The sequence below is a fragment of the Phyllobates terribilis genome, unplaced genomic scaffold (assembly GCF_046119375.1).
Source record: "Phyllobates terribilis strain yellow unplaced genomic scaffold, ASM4611937v1 Scaffold_11__3_contigs__length_659146591, whole genome shotgun sequence".
Classification (NCBI taxonomy): Eukaryota; Metazoa; Chordata; class Amphibia; order Anura; family Dendrobatidae; genus Phyllobates; species Phyllobates terribilis.
The window spans coordinates 524,652,133-524,674,853 of NW_027362771.1; the positions used below are offsets into that span (position 1 = coordinate 524,652,133).

Here is a 22,721-nt window from a genome sequence, read left to right on the forward strand (position 1 = left end):
AGGGGGCCACACATACCAGGGATTGGGGGATGAGGGGGCCACACATACCAGGGATTGGGGGATGAGGGGGCCACACATACCAGGGATTGGGGGATGAGGGGGCCACACATACCAGCGATTGGGGGATGAGGGGGCCACACATACCAGGGATTGGGGGATGAGGGGGCCACACATACCAGGGATTGGGGGATGAGGGGGCCACACATACCAGGGATTGGGGGATGAGGGGGCCACACATACCAGGGATTGGGGGATGAGGGGGCCACACATACCAGGGATTGGGGGATGAGGGGGCCACACATACCAGGGATTGGGGGATGAGGGGGCCACACATACCAGGGATTGGGGGATGAGGGGGCCACACATACCAGGGATTGGGGGATGAGGGGGCCACACATACCAGGGATTGGGGGATGAGGGGGCCACACATACCAGGGATTGGGGGATGAGGGGGCCACACATACCAGGGATTGGGGGATGAGGGGGCCACACATACCAGGGATTGGGGGATGAGGGGGCCACACATACCAGGGATTGGGGGATGAGGGGGCCACACATACCAGGGATTGGGGGATGAGGGGGCCACACATACCAGGGATTGGGGGATGAGGGGGCCACACATACCAGGGATTGGGGGATGAGGGGGCCACACATACCAGGGATTGGGGGATGAGGGGGCCACACATACCAGGGATTGGGGGATGAGGGGGCCACACATACCAGGGATTGGGGGATGAGGGGGCCACACATACCAGGGATTGGGGGATGAGGGGGCCACACATACCAGGGATTGGGGGATGAGGGGGCCACACATACCAGGGATTGGGGGATGAGGGGGCCACACATACCAGGGATTGGGGGATGAGGGGGCCACACATACCAGGGATTGGGGGATGAGGGGGCCACACATACCAGGGATTGGGGGATGAGGGGGCCACACATGCCAGGATTGGGGGATGAGGGGGCAAACACATGCCAGGATTGGGGGATGAGGGAGCAAACACATACCAGGACTGGGGGGTGAGGGGGCCACGCATACCAGGATTGGGGCTGAGGGGGCCACGCATACCAGGATTGGAGGATGAGGGGTACCACGCCTACCAGGATTGGGGGATGAGGGGTACCACGCCTACCAGGATTGGGGGATGAGGGGTACCACGCCTACCAGGATTGGGGGATGAGGGGTACCACGCATACCAGGATTGGGGGATGAGGGGCACCACGCATACCAGGATTGGGGGATGAGGGGCACCATGCATACCAGGATAGGGATGAGGGGGCCATACATACCAGGATTGGGGATGAGAAAGCCATGCATACCAGGATGAGGGATTGGGTACCATACATACCAGGATTGGGGGATGGAGGGGTGCCATGCATACCAGGATTGGGATGAGGGGTGCCATGTATATCACATTTGGGATGAGGGGTGCCATGCATACCAGGATGAGAGATGGGGTGCCATGCATACCAGGACTGGGATGAGGGGTGCCATGTATATCAGGTTTGAAATGAGGGGTGCCATGCATACCAGGATTGGGGATGGGGGGTGCCATGCATACCACCAGGATTGGGGATGGTGGGGTGCCATGTATACCAGATTTGAAATGAGGGGTGCCATGCATACCAGGATTGGGGATGGTGGTGCCATGCATACTAGGATTGGGGATGGTGAGGTGCCATGCATACCAAGATTGGGGATGAGGGGTACCATGCATACCAGGATTGGGGATGAGGGGTACCATGCATACCAGAATTGGGGGAAGAGGGGTGCCATGCATACCAGGGGTGAGGGGGTACCATGCATACCAGGATTGGTGGATGAGGGGTACCATGCATACCAGGATTGGGGGATGAGGGGTCATGCATACCAGGATAGGGATGAGGGGTACCATGCGTACCAGGATTGAGGGTGAGGGGTTCCATGCGTACCAGGATTGAGGGTGAGGGGTGCCATGCGTACCAGGATTGAGGGTGAGGGGTGCCATGCATACCAGGATAGGGATGAGGGCAGCTCATAACAGGATGGGGGAACAGGATTGGGGAGCACAAATACCAGGATGGAGCAGCACATACCAGTATGGGAGACCATATACCAATAAAAATGCTCGCCACCCGGGTGTAGAACGGGCTCAATAGCTAGTGTTATATGATGTCGTATATTCTGATTCTGGAAGCAGCTACCAAATTCTTGGGAAAAAAATACTTTCCTCAGGAAGGACCAAACGATGGGAAGGATCGATACAAAAATTCAATTTTGTTATAAAGAGCAATTAATTAAAATAATTTCACCACATTTTTCAGGTTGAGTTGGACAATGATGTAATATTGGCTGCGGAATAAACTTTTTTTTTTTTAAATTTCACTTTTCCGTTACGGAGACATTACCAATCAAAGTATTTGGCACCCAATGAGTTAAATTTTGTTATGTCCAAGTGGGTGTTATCAGAGTTTTCACTGGGAGCCTGTACTTCTCTCTGTAGAGTTGCGAATCTGATATCAAAGGGTAAATCCTCACAGCACTCTCAGGATGGGGAAGTGTGGGGAAGAAGAGGAGGTGGGAACTATATTCTCAGTAATGTTAAAGGCAGAGAGGCCACATTTGGCAGAAGCAGGGGCTTCCAGAAAAGGTCAAGTAAGGGTTAAAAGGTTAAGACCTGAAGAAATATCAGCACCAAGTTAAAGGGGTTATCCAATCTGAAAAGAAAAAGTCTGCAGCCACGCTATTCAACTGCAGAATCATGACAATGTGCGGTGCACACACTGTCATGACTGCACCCTATACCTTGTGCCGGTGAGCAGTCACTCGGCCACATGTATGCAATTTACATACTTTCTTTCATATGATGTTCTTGATTCTCATTGAGAGAAGCCAGGTGTCTAGTTGCGATGTGACTGAGAGTACGCAAATCACATACATGCAGTCATGTGACGCCCACAGAGACGGGGATTTCAGGGGAGTTGTGACAGTGCGCACGTCTCATGCTGTCACAATTTGTCAGTCTGCAGTTACACAGTGCCTGTAGACTTTTCTTCTGGGACCAGACAACTCCATTAAGATTCCAGGGTTCTTTTCTTGAGAATGAAATGAAGTATGCGGTAAGACAAGGACTGAGATTTCACCTTTTAAAGTAAGCTAGACCCAGAGCCTGCTCAAAATTTGACAGAAGACAGATTTCTAGGTCTGAAACATAATATACACTGCAATGCTCACACTAGAGAAAATTGGCCTACCACTTGCAATGGTACTTCCACGCTTTGAGGTCAGCCATAATGACAAAGTCAAAAAGACCTCAAGATCTTTGAACGTGGCTTCAAATACAGCGCAATTACATGTAGCTGTAAAGTACAGGTAAAGTACAGTGCAAAGCTGACCTTAGCCATCGATAGAGAGGCCCGCAAGGCATGTCTGAAAAGGCTGATCGACATACCTGACCCTATGAGGCCAGACTGTACCTTGGCAAAGGCAAAAGATTGTCAAGTAGGTGGAACCCTTCATAGGAAGTGACAAAGTTGGCCACTGTGAGAACAAATGTGTCTAGATCTGTCCACGTAAACCGAAACCCTGCGATATAAATAGACCACAAAAGGTACCGTACTTGTCTGGAGTGGCCATCTTTGACAAGTCTGGGGAAGTCTACCAGACAAAGAAACTATTGGTTGTGCTGTACCACTTCTTTTTCTTCTATATAGATGAAGAAACTATTCACCTGAGTCGAGTCTCACTTGACTAAGAAAGTCCACAGCCAAATTGTACACCTGGGCATGCAGACTCCTGGACGCCTGACCAGATAACTCTGAAGTAGGGGGCATGGAAAATGCCCTTTAGCTACAGAAGATTGATATGTATAATGACAGATCTCTTTCTACCACAGTCTTGCACCATGTGAAGGCCAAAATCCACTTCCCTTTCTATCAGGTAGGTATCTGTCAAAATGACTGGCTACTCGAATGGCAAAAACAGCTTTCCCTGAAGAATGGCAAATCCCTGCTTACCTGTGGCAGAAGGAAATTTGGGCTGGTATATGGTCCATCTGGTGAGCATTGCCCCTTCTAGAAATCAGGCGTAAGGAATGGCTTTGAACCTGAAGACACCAGAGTACATTGCACGCCCCCAATGCACCTCCATGCCAATTTGCATGTGGTTTGAAGATGGATTTCTCAGTGCTGGCACATCAGATTACCCTCATTTTTATACCTATACAGCCATAGTTTCAGTAATAAAATCATCCTGACAAGTTCCTTTAACTCCATCTGAAAATGACACATTACACTAAGTGTTGCATGTTACTCAGGAACGGCACAGCTCCATGCTTACAAGAAACTTTGCAGACTTGGTCAGCTCCATGCCTTCCAAGAGACAGCATAGCCACAAACTACAAGAAAGGAAATACCCCATAACTTCTGGGGAATATGCTATGTTGAATGTATTAAATATGTTTCCCAACTTCATCTTTCAGCACACCATTGCATATTTTAAAAATACTAAAATCAGCCGGTACTCATCCTCTCTACTGATTGCATCAAGTCAGTGATTGGCTGCAGCGCTGTTGACATAACGTCACTGCTTCAGCTGGTAAACATTTCTCTGAAGCTGCAGCAGAGATGCACTGCTGGACCTTTTGGCTGATAGGTGCCGGCTAATTTTATTATTATTAGCAAAGGTGCCACTACAGGGTACAGGGGGAGGAGCAAGAACCCCACTTTAAAGAGAGCCTGTCAGCCCCCCCAAAAAGAAAAACCTTATTTACGTGCAGCCATAGTGATAATCTGCAGATTAGAGCGCGATCATTGTGTAGTGAGTGCTGACTATTCACTGCCCCAGCAAGCGGCTTCAGGGACAATATAACATAATTTTCACCCTGCGGCCGCACTTCCAATTAAGACATCTGTACATGTTTTAAACAGTATTTACCTGCAGAGACCAGCTCCCTTTAAATTTGTGATTATACACCTCCACATGCTAAAAATGGGACTACAGCATTTATGAAGACGCACATCCTTGTGGATTGCTAGAGCTGAAGCTTAGAATATAGAAATGAGAAGTCCAGTGTAGGAAACATTTTCTATTAGCAAATCTGAACTCACCAGGCGTCTGCAGCAGGGACTGGTGCACCCGGGCGACATAGTCCGTCTCCAGCTCTGCGAGTAAAGCACTAAATAAGTTCTCCGGCACAAAACCTCTTACCCATGTAGCTCCCTACCAGATGAATGTTACACCTACAGCCAAGAAAATCCTTGCCAACGAAGGCGTAGCAAGAATCACAATACGTGTAATGATATCTATAGGGTGAAATGATGCAACAGTTGGTTTTGTTAAGAATGGGCCCAGTCTAGGTCATAAGTGCCCGTTTTTTGCTATTATTTTACTTCTGCTGCTTCCCTGAGTATTGTGTTGTTTTTTTTTCCATACAGTTCCTGAGATACGGGTCTTTTTATTTAGAGATAATTTTTATGATCTTTACAAGGGGGTGTAGCTCAAAGGGTGGATTTTTACAGAGCCACGCCCCATTGATAGAGACCATAAAGGCCCATATCTCTGCTGGATTTATGAAAAAAAAGCTGAATATTCCGGTTACACCGAGAATAAAATAAGAGCAAAAACTGGTCACTTTTGACGTTAAACCAACATCAGCAAAACACATCTACCCCTTACAAAAGCCATTTAATGCCTTTTTCAACGAACGCTATAAGTGACCAGGGACTCGAGGATTAAAGGACTATCCACATCTCATAAACTGACAGCAGACTGCTAGGATGTGATATCACTTTAGGGGCTCGCTTACACTTGCAAGTAGTCAGCATATACGGTAACTCGGACAAGTGCTATTGAATGTGATTTTACCAACAAGGCGATATCAAAAATGTTCTTTTTTGTTATTATTATAATTTTATTTCTTATTCTTGAATTGGAAAAGGGAGGCCTCTTAAACGTTTACTTTTTAATAAAGTTTTAAAACATATTTGAAACTTTGTTTTAAATATTTTAGTCCCCTGTGGGGACTTGAACCAGAAGCCACTTGCACAATATATAGTAATACTTTAGCTTCACAGCATATTGTCAATTAACTCTTAACAAGCCCAGCACTTGGGATTCATAAGAGAACGAAGATGGCGGCAACAGGGGCCTTTAGTTGGCCCCCAATTGGCGGTGTGACTCCATCAGCAATCCACGATTGCATCAAAAGAGGGGGGCCATGAGCAACCTAATTTCTCACATCGGCACCTAGGTGGTAAAACAGGGGTCGGAGCTAGCACCAGATAGTATAACAGAGCTATAGGACGGTGATGAACACTTTGGTGGCCATATGTCTGTGATACAAGTTCTTTTTACACGCCTATGCCTTCATACCGTGCCCACACATGCCATGCGTCTGCAGGAATAATGCGACTCTCTCATATGTCTTCAGCACTGGATTCAAGAGGTGACAAAGGAAGACAAAATAGTCCGCATGATGACTGGATCGTCCCAACTATTGCAAGAAAAACACAAGTTAACCCGATCTTTTTCCTAATTTTTTTTTCTGCATTTTTTTCCTTTAAAAATTAGTAATAACTTTATTAGCTTTGTTGGAAACCTATTGTAATATGCCTTTCTTGCTCATCGTCTCTGGTCTTCTCTGGAGCGCACATGCACTGGCTGCCCATTTTCCCTGCAGTGGCCTCTACAGGTGAACTGGAGTATAACATATAGCCATTTAAATATAATTTGCCAGCAGGTTTTTACTATGTAATCTGAAAGCAGCATCATGTAGAGGCAGAGACCCTGATTCCAGTGATGTGTCACTTACTGGGCTGATTGCTGTTATTTTGATACAATCACTGTTTTTTCTGTTGCAGATCTAGCAGTGCTCAGAATGCTGGGCCTTGTCCACACCACTAATTAGCAGCTTTCTGTGTACACTTACACAGAGCAGTTGACTAAGAGGCGTGTGACACCTAGTCCTGTAGTGATAATCTCCTGATAATAAAACACTGATTTTATTGAAACCACAACACACAGCCTAGTAAGTGTCACTTCGCTGGAATCAGAGTCTCAGCCTTTACGTCATACTGATCTCAGACTACATAGCAAAAAGCTAATTAGAGATTCCCTTTAATACTCTCATCACTATAAAGATATAATGTGAAGTTATTCAATACTGAATCGTGGTCATATTTTAACTAAAATACATAGGTAATAAAAAAAAAAAAGCGGAGTTTTTTTTCTCTACTAAAGGACATAACAGATAACGATCAGATCCAACAGTCCATAAGAATCTGTAACCTTATAGTGACGTTTCATGTTTTCTCCGATGCAGTCACTGTCGCTATCAGACAAGTCTTCGTCTCTCCACGTTAGTTTGTCTACAAAACGCTGTCTCCCAATGTCACAGGCTGGAGGAGCACTGGGATCCTGAGAAAAGTAAGGAAACTTGACTGATTTACTAAGCTACAAGCCTCGGAATACTGACTTGATCTACACCAGATTTAGTATTTAGTTATTATGCGTTTTAGATTTGATTTTGTGACATGCTTGACATGGATGCGTGATCCATCAGAAAGTGGGCAGAAAACCGGCATGGCCTGAATTGCGATGCTTTGCTCCAAATTTGCAACACAATTTGGTGTAACTTTGTGGACTAAAGAAATAACCAATAGATGATGTAGCCACAGACTAGACATCACTAGAGCCAGTTTGCTAAATTTTAGCACTTTAAGACTGTTTAAGCTTAAGGTCCCCCAAACACTTTGGATAAAAGTCTGCCAAACCCACAAATTTCAGTGGGAACAGCTAACCATCACATGTGTATGTGGGTTTCCCCGACTCTTAATGGTCTGCTGACATCTCTCTCGTGTATGACCAGCTTAAAGGGGGTATCAGTAGGATCAACCCTCCTAACCCGTCTATATGGGCATGCAGGTGATACGCAGCTGAATAAAATGACACCTTGATATCTGCAATCTGATGTCTTATTCCAGAGAAATCAAATGTTTTTCTTATATGTAAATGAGCTGTTCAGGACTATGGGCCGGACATAGATTTGCATGAGGATCTGCCTCCAGAAATGATTATAAATTAAAGGGGGCATTACCAGTGTGAGACGTCTATCTAACACAGAGCAGTAGAGCAGAACTTTGCCTCCTTACAATCACATTAGCAGCTGCAGCTCTCACAGCTCTGCTGTATTGCTACAATATTACAACCCTGTCTGCCTGTGAGCTGGAAGCAGAGATTAACCTGCAGATATGTCAGGTATAATCACACACAGCTCTGCAGTGAGAGCAGGAGAGCGGCCATTACACATCACACTGGTAATGCCTCCTTTTCTTACACATGATGTGGACCTGCACGCTCATACAGAAGTTTTGGACAATTGTTCTAAAATTAATTAACAGTGTAATGGGGGTGACAGTATACAGAGACCCTATTGTATGTATTCTAGGATATGTGGATGAAACTTTTGCAGATGAACAGGGGAAAATAACAATTGCTAGACTGCTTTATGCTACACGGAAATGGATTGCCTCCCACTGGTTGTCAGAAACTCCACCCACACATAGAGAATTCATTAATAAGGTCAATTACATGATTCTTATGGAAAGAAGTGTATATCTTACACAGGACAGGCATCTACAATATGATAAAACGTGGGACCCCCTGGCTTAATGTCTCAGGATCAGCATCATTTGAACTGTTCAGAAATAGAATCCTCCTGACCTAAATTATATAACGGTTATATGGACATATAAATGGGATATTTTTAATGTGATGTACCCTTAATTGTACCTAAAGAATTGCATGGATCTCTAAAACATACAAGATTACTGTAATAGCTGGTGAAAGTGAAATTATTGGTCGACAATTCACAGCTTTCCCGACCGAGGTTGGAGTTGTAAAGCAGAGTCATTTCCATTAAAACACATTTGAAATGTACTAGTTGAAGTGCTATGAAACCATTATTTTACTGAGAATTGTTTTAGCTCCGGGCGGGTGGAAGATAAGAGTGTTATGCTCTTCTTTTTCGTTTTGTATTATTTGTATAATATGGTTTTGGAAAATTCTATAAAAATTATCTGATTAAAAAAAAAAAAGCTCTGGAAGCAAATTCTCAGGGAGATCTATGTCCGTCCCATAGTCCTGAACAGCTCATGTACATATAAGAAAAACGCGGATTTCTCTGGAATAAGACATCGGATCGCAGGTATCGATGTATTATTTTATGCAGTTTCCTATGACCTACACCCCATATACACGGCTTAGGGGGGGTTGATCTTAATGACACATTCCCTTTAAATTTGGAATGTGTGAAAGTCAGACATGATTTGTAAATCAGCCCTCCTTCTAATAAACCCACCTCATACATAGAGAGAAGACCGCAGTGAACCAGCTTGTCCAGGATATCTTGGCACAGAAGATATACGTTCCGACATGGCTGATAAACAAAGACGACAATGATAAAATGAATGCATAATAAAAACAGGATTTTTGGTTACTCACCTCAAAATCTGTTTCTCAGAGCCTTCATGGGGGGACACCGGAAATCATGGGTGTATAGTGCTGCCATTAGGAGGCTGACACTATGCACAAAAAAAGTTAGCTCCTCCACAGCGGTGTACACCCCACCGACTGCCATTAAGTTAATCAGTTAGTGTACAAGCAGTAGGAGAAGCAACATTTAAAGAGAAATACACAAATCCAAACTATAACATTATAACAGTTAGTAAAGCTGTCAAAATGGGAGGGTGCTGGGTATCCTAATGAAGGCTCCGAGAAGCAGATTTCATGGTGAGTAACCAAAAATCCTGTTTTCTCTATCGCTTCATTGGGGGACACAAGAAACTATGGGATGTCCCAAAGCAGTCCCTGGGGAGGGGAACAGCAGAAAACTTCATTCAGGTTGGAGAACAAACCACTGCTGCCTGCAAGGTTCTCCTACCTAGGCTGGCATATGCCAAAGCATAGATACAGACCCTGTAAAATTTGGCGAACGTGTGAACGGAAAACCAGGTCGCCGCTTTGCATAGCTGTAGGGCGGATGTCCTATGACGAACGGCCCAGGAGGCACCCACCACTTGGGTAGAGTGGGCCTTAATCCCAGGAGGAGGCGCTCTGTTCTTAGTCCTTAGTCTTAGGCCTCCCAAGGTTGCCGTCCGGATCCAGAGAGCAATCGTAGCCTTGGAAGCCGGAAGGCCTCTCCGCGCCCCCTCAGGGATAACAAAGAGTCCGTCCTCCGGAAGGCGGTGATAGCAAGGTAAACTCAAACTGCCTTGACCAGGTCCAACCTATTCAGGGAACGTTCCAGTGGCTCGGAGATGGAAAAAAGGAAGGGAGGACGATGTCCTCATCGAGATGAAAGGTGGAAACCACCTTCGGAAGGAAAGAAGGCACCGGTCGCAAAACCACCTTGTCCTGGTGGAGAACAAGAAAATGGAGAGCGACAAAGGAGTTCAAAGGGGGAACTCCTAAGGGCCTCCAGAACTAGGTTGTGGTCCCAGGGATCAACAGGCGTACGGTACGGAAGAACTGCGTGGGCCACTCCCTGAAGAAAAGTTCTGACCTGTGAGCGAGAAGCTAAATTCTTCTGGAAAAGAGTGAATAGCGCAGAGACCTGGCCCTTCAGAGAACTGAGAGGAAGGCCTGCATCAAGTCCTGCCTGAAGAAAAACCAGAAATCGAAGGAAGGGAGAAAGTAATAGGCGCAGTGTGATTGGTTTCACACCAACGGAAAAAAAGCTTTTCAAGTCCGATAGTACACTCGAGATGAGGGCTTCCGAACCCGGATCATCTAAATCACTCGTCCCGAAAACCTAGAAGCTCTTAGAACCGAGGTTTCAACAGCCATGCCATCAAATCGAGTGACCGAGAATTCCGGCAGAACATGGGGCCCTGGGAAAGCAGATCTGGTCTGTCTGGAAGCTTCCAAGGAGTGTGTGCGAGAATATTGATGACCTCTGCATACCAGGACCTGGGCCAGTCCGGTGCTATCAGAATGACAGGCACCCCTTCTGCTTTGATCTTCTTCAATAGCCGGGGAAGAGGCGGGAACAGTTAGGGAAGAGTGAACTGTGACCAGGGAATCGCCAGTACGTCGACTCCCACCGCGAGAAGGTCTTGGGACCTGGAAACGAAACGCGGAACCTTTCTGTTCAACCGGGACACCATGAGATCTACGTCCAGAGTGCCCCAACTCGGACAAATCTGAAGGAAGACGTCCTAATGTAGGAACCATTCTCCAGCCGCGAGACCCTCGAGACTGAGAAAGTCGGCGGCCCAATTCTCTACTCTGGGGATGTGTACTGCGTATATTGCCAGAACCTTGTTCTCTGCTCAGAGAAGAATCTGGGAGACTTCGGTTAGCGCCAAAGGATTCGGGGTCCCTTCCTGGTGGTTGACATATGCCACAGCTGTGGCATTGTCTGTCTAAACTCGGACCAACAGACCCCTGAGAAGATTCTGCCAGTGGAGAAGTGACAGAAGAATGGCTCTGATCTCTAGGATGTTGGTCGGCAGGGAGGACTCCTCCGGCAACCAACGTCCCAGGACAGTCAGGTCCCCAGCCGAGGAGACTGGCATTCGCCGTCACCACTTGCCAGGGAATGGGAAGAAAGGACCGACCCTAAAGAATGAGCGGGAATGATAGCCAACAGTTTAGGGATGTCTTGACTCGAGAAGAGTTCCGAATTGGACGGTCCAGAGAGACAACAGATCTGTTCCACTGGGATAGGATGGCTTGCTGAAGTGGTCTGGTGTGGAAATGCGCTAATGGAATCGCCTCCACCGCCGCCACCATCTTTCCCAGGAACGCAATGGCCGAACAGAGAGATGGAGGCGAGGGGCCTGAGGAGAGCGAAGCCCCGGCTGGAGGGATGCTCTCTTCTCCTGGGAGAGAAAGACCCTTGCCTGAATGGTGTTGAACAGCATGCCTAGGAATATCAGACATTGAGTAGGGACAAGACAAGATTATTCCCTGTTGACTATCCAGCCAAGCCGAGACAGGGTATCGAGGGTGATGGATAGACTTTCCTGGGCAAGGGAAAAGGACAGATCTTTGATGAGATCGTCAAGGTAAGGGATGACCACTAGGCCCCTGATCCGTAAGAGGGCCATCACCGCTGTCATTATCTTTGTGAAAACTCTGGGAGCGGTTGAGAGACTGAATGGCAGGGTGACGAACTGAAAGTGGTCCTGACGTATTGCAAAGGAGCAGTGTTGAGGAGAGCCATAGGCTCAAATACTTAATTAACCTCAAGACATAGGAGATTGAAAGAAAACGTGCGAGTTTTATCATCCATTCCAGATCCAGACTTCAGTGAAGGTACTCACACTTTCCAACCTGGTGACTACGTGCTGGTAAAGAAGTTCACCAGAAAGACATCCCTGGAATTGAGATTTGAGGGTCCCTACCAAGTGCTCCTGACCACTCCTACTTTGATGTGGATACACGCCTCCCACTGCAAGAAGTTTATGTCTCCATCAGAACCTTCTACATAATGTTACATATCCTCTACTTTGTGTGTTGTGCCATTCTATACTCATTTGTAGGAGCACAACAGGTCGCAATCACCCAAGCAAGAGGGGTGATCACGCACTGATGGGTGAGGGAACCACAGTAGGGACAAAAGGTTAATAAACTGAAAATGGTCCTGACGTACTGCAAAGGAGCAATGTTGAGGAGAGCCATAGGCTCAAATACTTAATTAATCTCAAGACATAGGAGATTGAGAGAAAAAACCCACAAAGTGTATTATTTCACCTTACATAAGGTTGTTTAGATCAAAAGATGGCTGCCATTTCCGGTTTCATCACACCATGCTCTGTTCTGGGAGAAAGCTGCATTCTATAGAAGGACTAACCAACCACAGAGTGACACATCGCATGGATCACGCCCCCTGATGACCTCATGGACCAACCCACCTTGATGACCTCATGGACTATGCCCCCTGATGACCTCATGGACCAACCCACCCTGATGACCTCATGGACTACACCCCCTGATGACCTCATGGACCACGCCCCCGATGACCTCATGGACCACGCCCCCTTACGACCTCATGGACCACGCCCCCCGATGACCTCATGGATCTGCCCATGGACTAACCAATGAATACATCTGCTTACTCCCATTCTAGGGTTAACCGAGCCCCTATTTACAGTCCATATAAGTCTATGTTCGGGTTGAATAAAGACACTTGGAGCTGTGCCATAGCTGATCAAGGAGAGCTTACATCAAACTGTGTGTGTGTCTGATGTTATTCTTTCTTGCATGCACTTGATCATATCCATTAGGCCAGGAGCAGGCAACAAGTGAACATACCAAAGTGTTCAGCCTAACATTTTTGGCTGCCCAACGTGGGGCCAGCAAAGGGAGAGCCCTACACCCTGAGGACAGGCGAGTGGAATGGCAGGACGCACTGAATAACCGGAGCCAGGAGACTTGATCACCTCCATAACCAAACACGGTAAGTCTGCTGATTTTTATAATCTGTAGTCTTTTCCTGTGTTCATCGGGGTATCCTGTGCAGATTGCCTGTGTCTGGTTTTCGAGGTATCTGTAAAACGGCAGAAGGGTCTCTCCGCTGCTGGCCATTTAACTGCGGAAGAACCGTCACGTACTCTGTTGCCTGCTATGTGTCGTGTTGAGGGGAGATTGACTGGTATTTAAAGGGAGCAAGTGGGCTTTTGAGCAGTGTCTGGAGAAGTAAAGGATATTGTCTGTGGTACAGTTCACGTTTGTCGCATGTGATACGATTTTCAGTTCTGGTGGAGAAAGTAGGGGTACTTAGCCTGGAGTGAGTAATTTGGCGTGGCCTAGAGTGAGTGACTCAGCCTGGTACCGGCACGGAGCCTGGAGTGAGTGACTCGGCCCGAAGCCTAGTAAATTGAGTTTTGGCACGTAGCCTAGAGTGAGTGACTCGGTACGGGGCCTGGTAATTGGACTAGTAAATTGAGTTTCGGCACGTAGCCTAGAGTGAGTGACTCGGTACGGGGTCTGGAAATTGGATTAATACAGGTGTTTTATTTATATATATACAGTACAGACCAAAAGTTTGGACACACCTTCTCATTTAAAGATTTTTCCATATTTTCATGACTTTGAAAATTGCACATTCACACTGAAGGCATCAAAACTATGAATTAACACATGTGGAATTATATACTTAACAAAAAAGTGTGAAACAACTGAAAATATGTCTTATATTCTAGGTTCTTCAAAGTAGCCACCTTTTGCTTTGATGACTGCTTTGCACACTCTTGGCATTCTCTTGATGAGCTTCAAGAGATAGTCACCGGAAATGGTTTTCACTTCACAGGTGTGCCCTGTCAGGTTTAATAAGTGGGATTTCTTGCCTTATAAATGGGGTTGGGACCATCAGTTGTGTTGTGCAGAAGTCAGGTGGATACACAGCTGATAGTTCTACTGAGTAGACTGTTAGAATTTATATTATGGCAAGAAAAAAGCAGCTAAGTAAAGAAAAACGAGTGGCCATCATTACTTTAAGAAATGAAGGTCAGTCAGTGCGAAAAATTGGGAAAACTTTGAATGTGTCCTCAAGTGCAGTTGCAAAATCCATCAAGCGCTACAAAGAAACTGGCTCACATGAGGACCGCCCCAGGTAAGGAAGACCAAGAGTCACCTCTGCTTCTGAGGATAAGTTTATCCGAGTCACCAGCCTCAGAAATCACAGGTTAACAGCAGCTCAGATTAGAGACCAGGTCAATGCCACACAGAGTTCTAGCAGCAGACACATCTCTACAACAACTGTTAAGAGGAGATTTTGTGCAGCAGGCCTTCATGGTAAAATAGCTGCTAGTAAACCACTGCTAAGGACAGGCAACAAGCAGAAGAGACTTGTTTGGGCTAAAGAATACAAGGAATGGACATTAGACCAGTGGAAATCTGTGCTTTGGTCTGATGAATCCAAATTTGAGATCTTTGGTTCCAACCACCGTGTCTTTGTGCGATGCAGAAACGGTGAACGGATGGACTCTACATGCCTGGTTTCCACTGTGAAGCATGAAGGAGGAGGTGTGATGGTGTGGGGGTGCTTTGGTGGGGACACTGTTGTGGATTTATTCAAAATTGAAGGCATACTGAACCAGCATGGCTACCACAGCATCTTGCAGCGGCATGCTATTCCATCCGGTTTGCGTTTAGTTGGACCATCATTTATTTTTCAACAGGACAATGACCCCAAACACACCTCCAGGCTGTGTAAGGGCTACTTGACCAAGAAGGAGAGTGATGGGGTGCTACGCCAGATGACCTGGCCTCCACAGTCACCAGACCTGAACCCAAGATAGTTTGGGGTGAGCTGGACCGCAGAGTGAAGGCAAAAGGGCCAACAAGTGCTAAGCATCTCTGGGAACTCCTTCAAGATTGTTGGAAGACCATTTCCGGTGACAACCTCTTGAAGCTCATCAAAAGAATGCCAAAAGTGTGCAAAGCAGTCATCAAAAGCAAAAGGTGGCTACTTTGAAGAACCTAGAATATAAGACATATTTTCAGTTGTTTCACACTTTTTTGTTAAGTATATAATTCCACATGGGTTAATTCATAGTTTTGATGCCTTCAGTGTGAATGTACAATTTTCATAGTCATGAAAATACAGAAAAATCTTTAAATGAGAAGGTGTGTCCAAACTTTTGGTCTGTACTGTATATATATATATATATATATATATATATATATATATATATATATTATACGGAAATCAGACAGGGACCACGTGGCAGGACGGAGACTGATAGAAAGTGTGTGCTGCAGACTCAGTTTTCCTTTAGAATCTCAGGTTTGAGTCATCCTCCCCCGTCTTATTATTTGTTTTGTGTTTATCTTGGTCTATATAGAGAAAGATGGAGAAATTAATGCAGTTTTGTCGTATTGGCACTAAGCCAAATTCAGATGGCAAGTTAGACCCGTGTGCATTCGTTGCGACCCGTGAAGGGAAAAGTCATGTTAAACAATGTAAAAAGCTTATGAAGTTGTGTGGAATGCCAGAAGGGGGGAGGTTACAGCCCCTGGAGTGGAAGACTGTCTTAAAAGACAGAAAAGTACTTTAGAAGATAATGGATTGTTGTCTACTGCTAGGGCATGGGAAAGAGTCTCTGAAAGTTTGTATAGAGAAAATTGGGTAGAAGAGGAAAGGAAAAAGGAATGAGTTTTGAGTCATGTGTATTACAAAAATGTGTCCTGTGAGCGGCCACTGCCGTATAATGGTGGTGATGGTGGCACATTGCCATGTGCGGTTTCTGGTGGTGGCCATTTTGTGGATGGCACATGTGCTGCCTCCAGTGGTGGCCATCTTGGAACGTTGCCCCAGATCATACAAACTGAGCCATATCATCATGTAACTGACATAGATCTGGCTAAATCGAGTGAGGCACAATCCAGGAATATACACACGACTTTTGGTGGTGAACATACTAGGCAAATGCTATACACCACAAGACCAGATCCTTTTTACCCAATAATGACCACTAATGGCCAGTACTAAACTCCTTCGGGAAGTGAACAGGCTTTACCCATGTTCCCTGTCACAACGGTGTCCAGTGGGCCACCGACCCTTTCACCTAACACTCCCATCGTGAGCCCAGATATTCTCCCACCTGGATCATCCCCAGCACCGACCCTTTCCACTGTCAATTCCACTGGCAACTCAGCCGCACGTCCACACGAGTTACTTCAAGCAGCGACCTCTCTTCCCAACACTCCCGCTACAACAGCACTCTCACGCAGTCTACTTAACTTTATTCCCAGTACCTCACAGCCCCTCGCGCACACCCGTATGGAATGGTGGCCACTGAATCAAGGAGGGGCTCAATCTGGGGGGGGGGGGGGGACACCAACATCACAGGAAGCACAAAGGGGAGGGAATGTTGCCAACCCATTTTTGAAAAAGAACTTCCTGAGGGACCCTTGTTAGTGCTGGGTAAGGGTGACATAATGACTATGTAAACGGACCCTATTGTTAATGCTGCCAACCCTCGGTTAGAGCACAACGGAGGTGTGGCTGGAGCTATAGTGGAAGCAGGAGGGGTGACTATTCAAACTGACAGTCGAATCATTGTTGAGTCGCGTGGTCAGATAGCTGTTGGGGACATAGCGGTGACTAAATCTGGCAATCTTCCTTGTAGAATGATCATACACGCTGTAATCCCTACTTTTGACCCTATTCATCCAGATGTCCGTGCTCGACAACTACGCGCGGCAATAACTCGTATCTTAGAGTATGCGAATATTAGTGAGCAGATTGAGACCTTGACAATTCCTGCCATTGGTGTTGGCATCTTCGGGTTCCCTGTTCATGCGTGTGCAAGGGAGATTGTTGGAATTAAAATGAACAAGTGTAGCCCCCCCCAAGCATTTGCTGCCTCTCCGAAATCAGGTTAATTAGTAATGAGGACAGAACTGTTAAAGCTTTTAAGACTGCCTGCGTCACCTGGACTCCACCCCATGATATAGGAGCTGCCCAAATAGAGCCCCTCATTCCAGGACTGTTACCTCCTCCTGCTCCTCATACACAAGTAATTACACCTGTACTTCCGGTGCCATCACCAACCGTGCCAATGCTCACGTCTGAGGAGCCCACCCTTTGTCAAGTTTACACCCCAGCAAGCTGCTACTCTGCTAAACCAACTCCCATATCCAGAAAAACAGCCGATGCCTTTCTATAGAAGCATCCTTCAAATCCAAAGGAATTACTCCAAAACATGGCAAGATCTCATTTCGCTGGAAAATCTTCAAGCAGGTGATGCATATTGGCCTGTTATGGACACTGCATTTAATGATGCCTCACTTGTCAGTGACACCACATGGGACTCTGGTGTTCAGTTCTGCCAACGACTTAAGCTCTGAGCTGTTAACGCAGCAACCGTACTAGAAAGTCCCATTGTGCCCAATCCACATATATTGTTGTCAGAAATACCATCAGATGCAAAATGTTTTACTGTCATCGATCTGGCCAATGCTTTCTTCAGCGTACCACTGCATCCAGAAGATTGGTACCTGTTTGCCTTCACTTACAGAGGATCACAATACACCTGGACGGTCTTACCACAAGGAGCACAGAACTCACCAAGTCATTTCTCTCAGGCTCTTGCCTCTTGTTTACGGCTGTGGAGAGAGACTAACCATCAAGTTGTCCTTCTTCAGTATATGGATGATCTCCTACTATGTTGTCCGGATCAGGCGACAGCTGAAGAGTCGAGTCTCAGTCTTCTCCTTCATCTTGCAAAATAAAACTGCAAGGTGTCCCTCAACAAAATCCAGTGGTGTCAGCCCAAAGTTGTGTTTTTAGGCCACTGTCTCTCTCCAAACCTGAAACGCCTAACGGGTGAAAGGAAAGTTGCTATTGAGACCGTTCCTCTACCAAAAGGACCTAAGCAATCACATATTGTCGCCAATGGATTCCAAATGCCTCAAAGCTGATGCAACCATTTTACGATGACCTCAAGATGTAAGCTTTTCCACTACATCCCAAATTCGTGGATGCCTTCTACGCTCTTAAACAGGCCATACAGTCTGCACCAGCTCTTGGAATCCCAAATTATCAACTACCTTTTTACTTGTTTGTCAGTGAAGTAGCAGGACATGCTTACGGAGTCCTACCACAGAAACATGGGGGAAGAACAAGACCCATCGGCTATTACTCAGCCCGTCTGGACTCGGTGTCTCAAGCTCCCCTGACTAGCCTCAGAGCCGTTCATGCTGCACATGTGTTCTGGACAAAACTTCTGATATCATCTTAGGACATCCGGTTCTCTTAATGGCTCCACACGACATAAAAGCTATTCTTGACCAAACTCAACCTAAACATCTGTCGCTGCAGCGTCATATGAGACTCCAATGTTCCCTCTTGATTCCGGATAATGTCACTCTTATCCACTGCACCATCCTCAACCCGTACACGCTACTTCCTCTTTCCAGGGGGGATGTGGATGATGATACTGATGCTTTCGGTGAAGATGCCTTTACACACTCAGAGGATCATGATTGTCTCCAACATGCAGGAAGAAGCTGCCTCCAAGAGAAATGTGTCTGAAGACTCACTCTCGCATGCTGACCTGACGTTCTTCACCGATGGTTCCAGATTTGCAGATGAAACAGGAAGATTCCATACGGGATATGCCGTGGTTACACATGACCAGGATTGATTTAGAGAAGAGAAAGCAGCGGCGTACGTGTCTCAAGACACTGAAGAAGGGCCTCAAAGCTCTCTCATGAAGTTTTATCCATTTACATCAAGACACTGGATGATGAAAAGAAGTCATGGCAAGAAGCAGGAGCTAAAAAGGATGAAGATGGAGTCTGGAGGAAGAAAAAAAATTTGTCTACCTCGTAATCTGTACCCCTCGGTGACAGACTGGGCACACGGTATCACCCATAGAAGCAAGAATCAGATGAATGACTTGATTTGGAAGACTTATATGGCACCTGGAATTTCTACTGTCACCCAAAAATATTGCAAGTCCAGCTTTGTGTGTGCAAAATGCAATCCAGAACCGCCTCAGAAAGTTACTCAGAAACATTTGTCTAAACCACTCTATCCCTTTCAAAGAATTAAAATCGATCATATTCAAATGCTAATAGTAGGGAAGTACGAGTATGTACTGGTAGTGACTGACATGTTCTCGGGATGGCCTGAAGCCTATCCAGTAAACAACATGACTGTCATAGTGACTGTTAAGAGACTTATGACTGAGGTAGTGTGCAGATATGGAATCCCAGAGGTAATTGAGAGTGACCAAGGACCCGCATTCATTGCAGCACTGACTAAGGAACTATGGACATTAGTAGGGGCCGATTTAGGTTTACATACTCCATATCACCCCCAGAGTAGTGGTAAAGTAGAAAGGCTAAATGGCACCTTGAAAAACAAAATACTGAAAGCCAGTCAGGAGGTCAGACTTCCTTGAACAGACATTTTGCCCATTGCCTTATATTCATTCAGAAACACTCCGAGGGGTCCCACTAAACTTACACCATATGAGATTCTTTTTGGGGGGCCTCAAAGGTTGGGTCAATATTTTCCACAACAGCTAGCCTTAGGAAGTGATACTCTTGTAAATTATGTCATTGCCCTTACTAAAGAATTGTCAATAACACATGTACGAGTTTTATCATCCATTCCAGATCCAGACTTCAGTGAAGGTTCTCACACTTTCCAACCTGGTGACTACGTGCTGGTAAAGAAGTTCACCAGAAAGACATCCCTGGAATTGAGATTTGAGGGTCCCTACCAAGTGCTCCTGACCACTCCTACTTCGATGTGGATACAAGCCTCCCACTGCAAGAAGTTTATGCCTCCATCAGAACCTTCTACATAATGTTACATATCCTCTACTTTGTGTGTTGTGCCATTCTATACTCATTTGTAGGAGCACAACAGGTCGCAATCACCCAAGCAAGAGGGGTGATCACGCACTGATGGGTGAGGGAACCACAGTAGGGACAAAAGGTTAATAAACTGAAAGTGGTCCTGACGTACTGCAAAGGAGCAAGGTTGAGGAGAGCCATAGGCTAAAATACTTAATTAACCTCAAAACATAGGAGATTGAGAGAAAAGACCCACAAAGTGTATTATTTCACCTTACATAAGGGTGTTTAGATCAAAAGATGGCTGCCATTTCCTGTTTCATCACACCATGCTCTGTTCTGGGAGGAAGCTGCATTCTATAGAAGGACTAACCAACCACAGAGTGACACATCGCATGGATCACGCCCCCTGATGACCTCATGGACTAGGCCCCCTGATGACCTCATGGACCAACCCACCCTGATGACCCCATGGACTACGCCCCCTGATGACCTCATGGACCAACCCACCCTGATGACCTCATGGACTACACCCCCTGATGACCTCATGGACCAACCCACCCTGATGACCTCATAGACCAACCCACCCTGATGACCTCGTAGACCACGCCCCCTGATGACCTCATGGATCTGCCCATGGACTAACCAATGAATACATCTGGTTACTCCCATTCTAGGGTTAACCGAGGTCCTATTTACAGTCCATATAAGTCTATGTTCGGCTTGAATAAAGACACTTGGAGCTGTGCCATAGCTGATCAAGGAGAGCTTACATCCGACTGTGTGTGTGTCTGATGTTATTCTTTCTTGCATGCACTTGATCATATCCATTAGGCCAGAAGCAGGCAACTAGTGAACATACCAAAGTGTTCACCCTAACAGCAGGAACCTCTGGGAAGATAGGGACATGGAGATAGGCATCTTGGATGTCTACCGAGCACTGGAATTCTCGCGACTCCATGGAAGTTATCGAAGGGATTCCATTCTGAAGTGGCGAAGACTAACCCTTCTGTTCTGTAATTTTAGATCCAAGATGGGTGGAACCGACCCGTCCTTCTTTGTAACTACAAAGAGGTTCGAATAAAAACCTGTGAAATGTACCCGGGCTGGAACAGGAACGATGATGTCTGATCTAAGGAGAGAGGCAATGGCTGCGAAAAAACCCAGAACCAGAGAGGGATCCCCTGGGGGACGGGATTTGAAGAAACGATCTCGGGGCCACAAAACAAATTTTATTTTGTATCCTGAAGATACAAGCTCTCTGACCCAGGGCCCCTTGAAGGAGGCGAGCCAAATGTCCCTAAAATATAGGAGACGATTGCCCAGCCTGGGAAAATCCCAGAGAGGCAGAGAAGCATCATGCAGAGGAGAACCTGCCAGGACGATTCCTGGAGGATCTGCCTTGTGCACGCCAGGGAGACGGTTTGAAGGAAACCCTTTTTCTTTCCTGACGTGCCTGAGGCCTTTCCTGATGGGTGAAATCTTCCACACCATGAAGCATCGAAAAGACCAAAACTTACTCTTCAGGGGCGGGCACCGAGGTTTAGCCTGAGGGAGGAGAGAGCTCGTCCCTCTGGTGGCCTCCTTTATAATCTGGTCCAGCCTGGTTCCAAATAGCTGAGATCCCTGGAAACGCAAATTGGTGAAGGACTTCTTCGAGGACAAGTCCGCCTGCCAATACTTTAGCCACATGATTCTGTGTATGGCCACTATATTACTGGTCGCTTGAGCAGCACATGAGGCGGTGTCCCAGGGAGGCAGAGACCACATATTTTCCCGCATGGGAGATCTGGTCCACTAAATCAGTTAACTGGTCAGGCTATGCTCCAGTGAGGATGCCTTGACGGAGTTGCTTAGTCCATGCAGAAATGGACTTTGACACCCATGTGGTGGCAAAGGCAGGGCATAATGTGGAACCAGCTGCTTTAAAGGCAGATTTAGCGAACGACTAGGAGTCTGTCATTGGAATCCTTGAGGGATGCTCCGTCCGTAAGGTGCAGGACTGTGTTAGTAGACAACCTGGAAACTGGAGGATCCACAGACAGGGAACCGGACCAGATTTCTGTAACGTCAGAGGCGAAGGTATACAGGATACAGAGTCGCTTCTCTCTCTGGAAGCGTCGGGTGTTCCGTTTCTCTGAAGAGGACCTTCTCAAATTCCTTATGAGGAGCAAAATCCCTAGGGTTTGGACTGGAAAACGACAAAAACTGAGGTAGATCTGGATGAAAAACGCGCGTCTACCTCCTACTGACATTAAGCTAAACTGATAAACTTAATGCCAGTCAGTGGGGTGTATACTGCTGGGGAGAAGCTTACTTTTTTGTGCATAGTGTCAGCCTCCCAGTGGCAGCAGCATACACCCATGGTTTTCGGTGTCCCCCAATGAAGCGATTGACAATGAATTCTGCTCTAAACAAAAAA

General features: G+C 46.4%; 1 protein-coding gene across 1 annotated transcript in view; it reads right to left on the bottom strand.

Moving 5' to 3' along the window:
* The window catches only part of GPAT2 (glycerol-3-phosphate acyltransferase 2, mitochondrial), a 134,327-nt gene that overhangs the window by 13,678 nt on the left and 97,928 nt on the right, over window positions 1–22,721 (bottom strand). The window contains exons 17-20 of the mRNA XM_073653673.1: window positions 9,339–9,416; window positions 7,268–7,396; window positions 6,353–6,473; window positions 5,085–5,142 (exon numbers count right to left, since the gene is read on the bottom strand). Of these exons, the coding sequence (XP_073509774.1) occupies window positions 5,085–5,142; window positions 6,353–6,473; window positions 7,268–7,396; window positions 9,339–9,416 (386 nt within the window). The remainder of the gene's footprint in view (window positions 1–5,084; window positions 5,143–6,352; window positions 6,474–7,267; window positions 7,397–9,338; window positions 9,417–22,721) is intronic.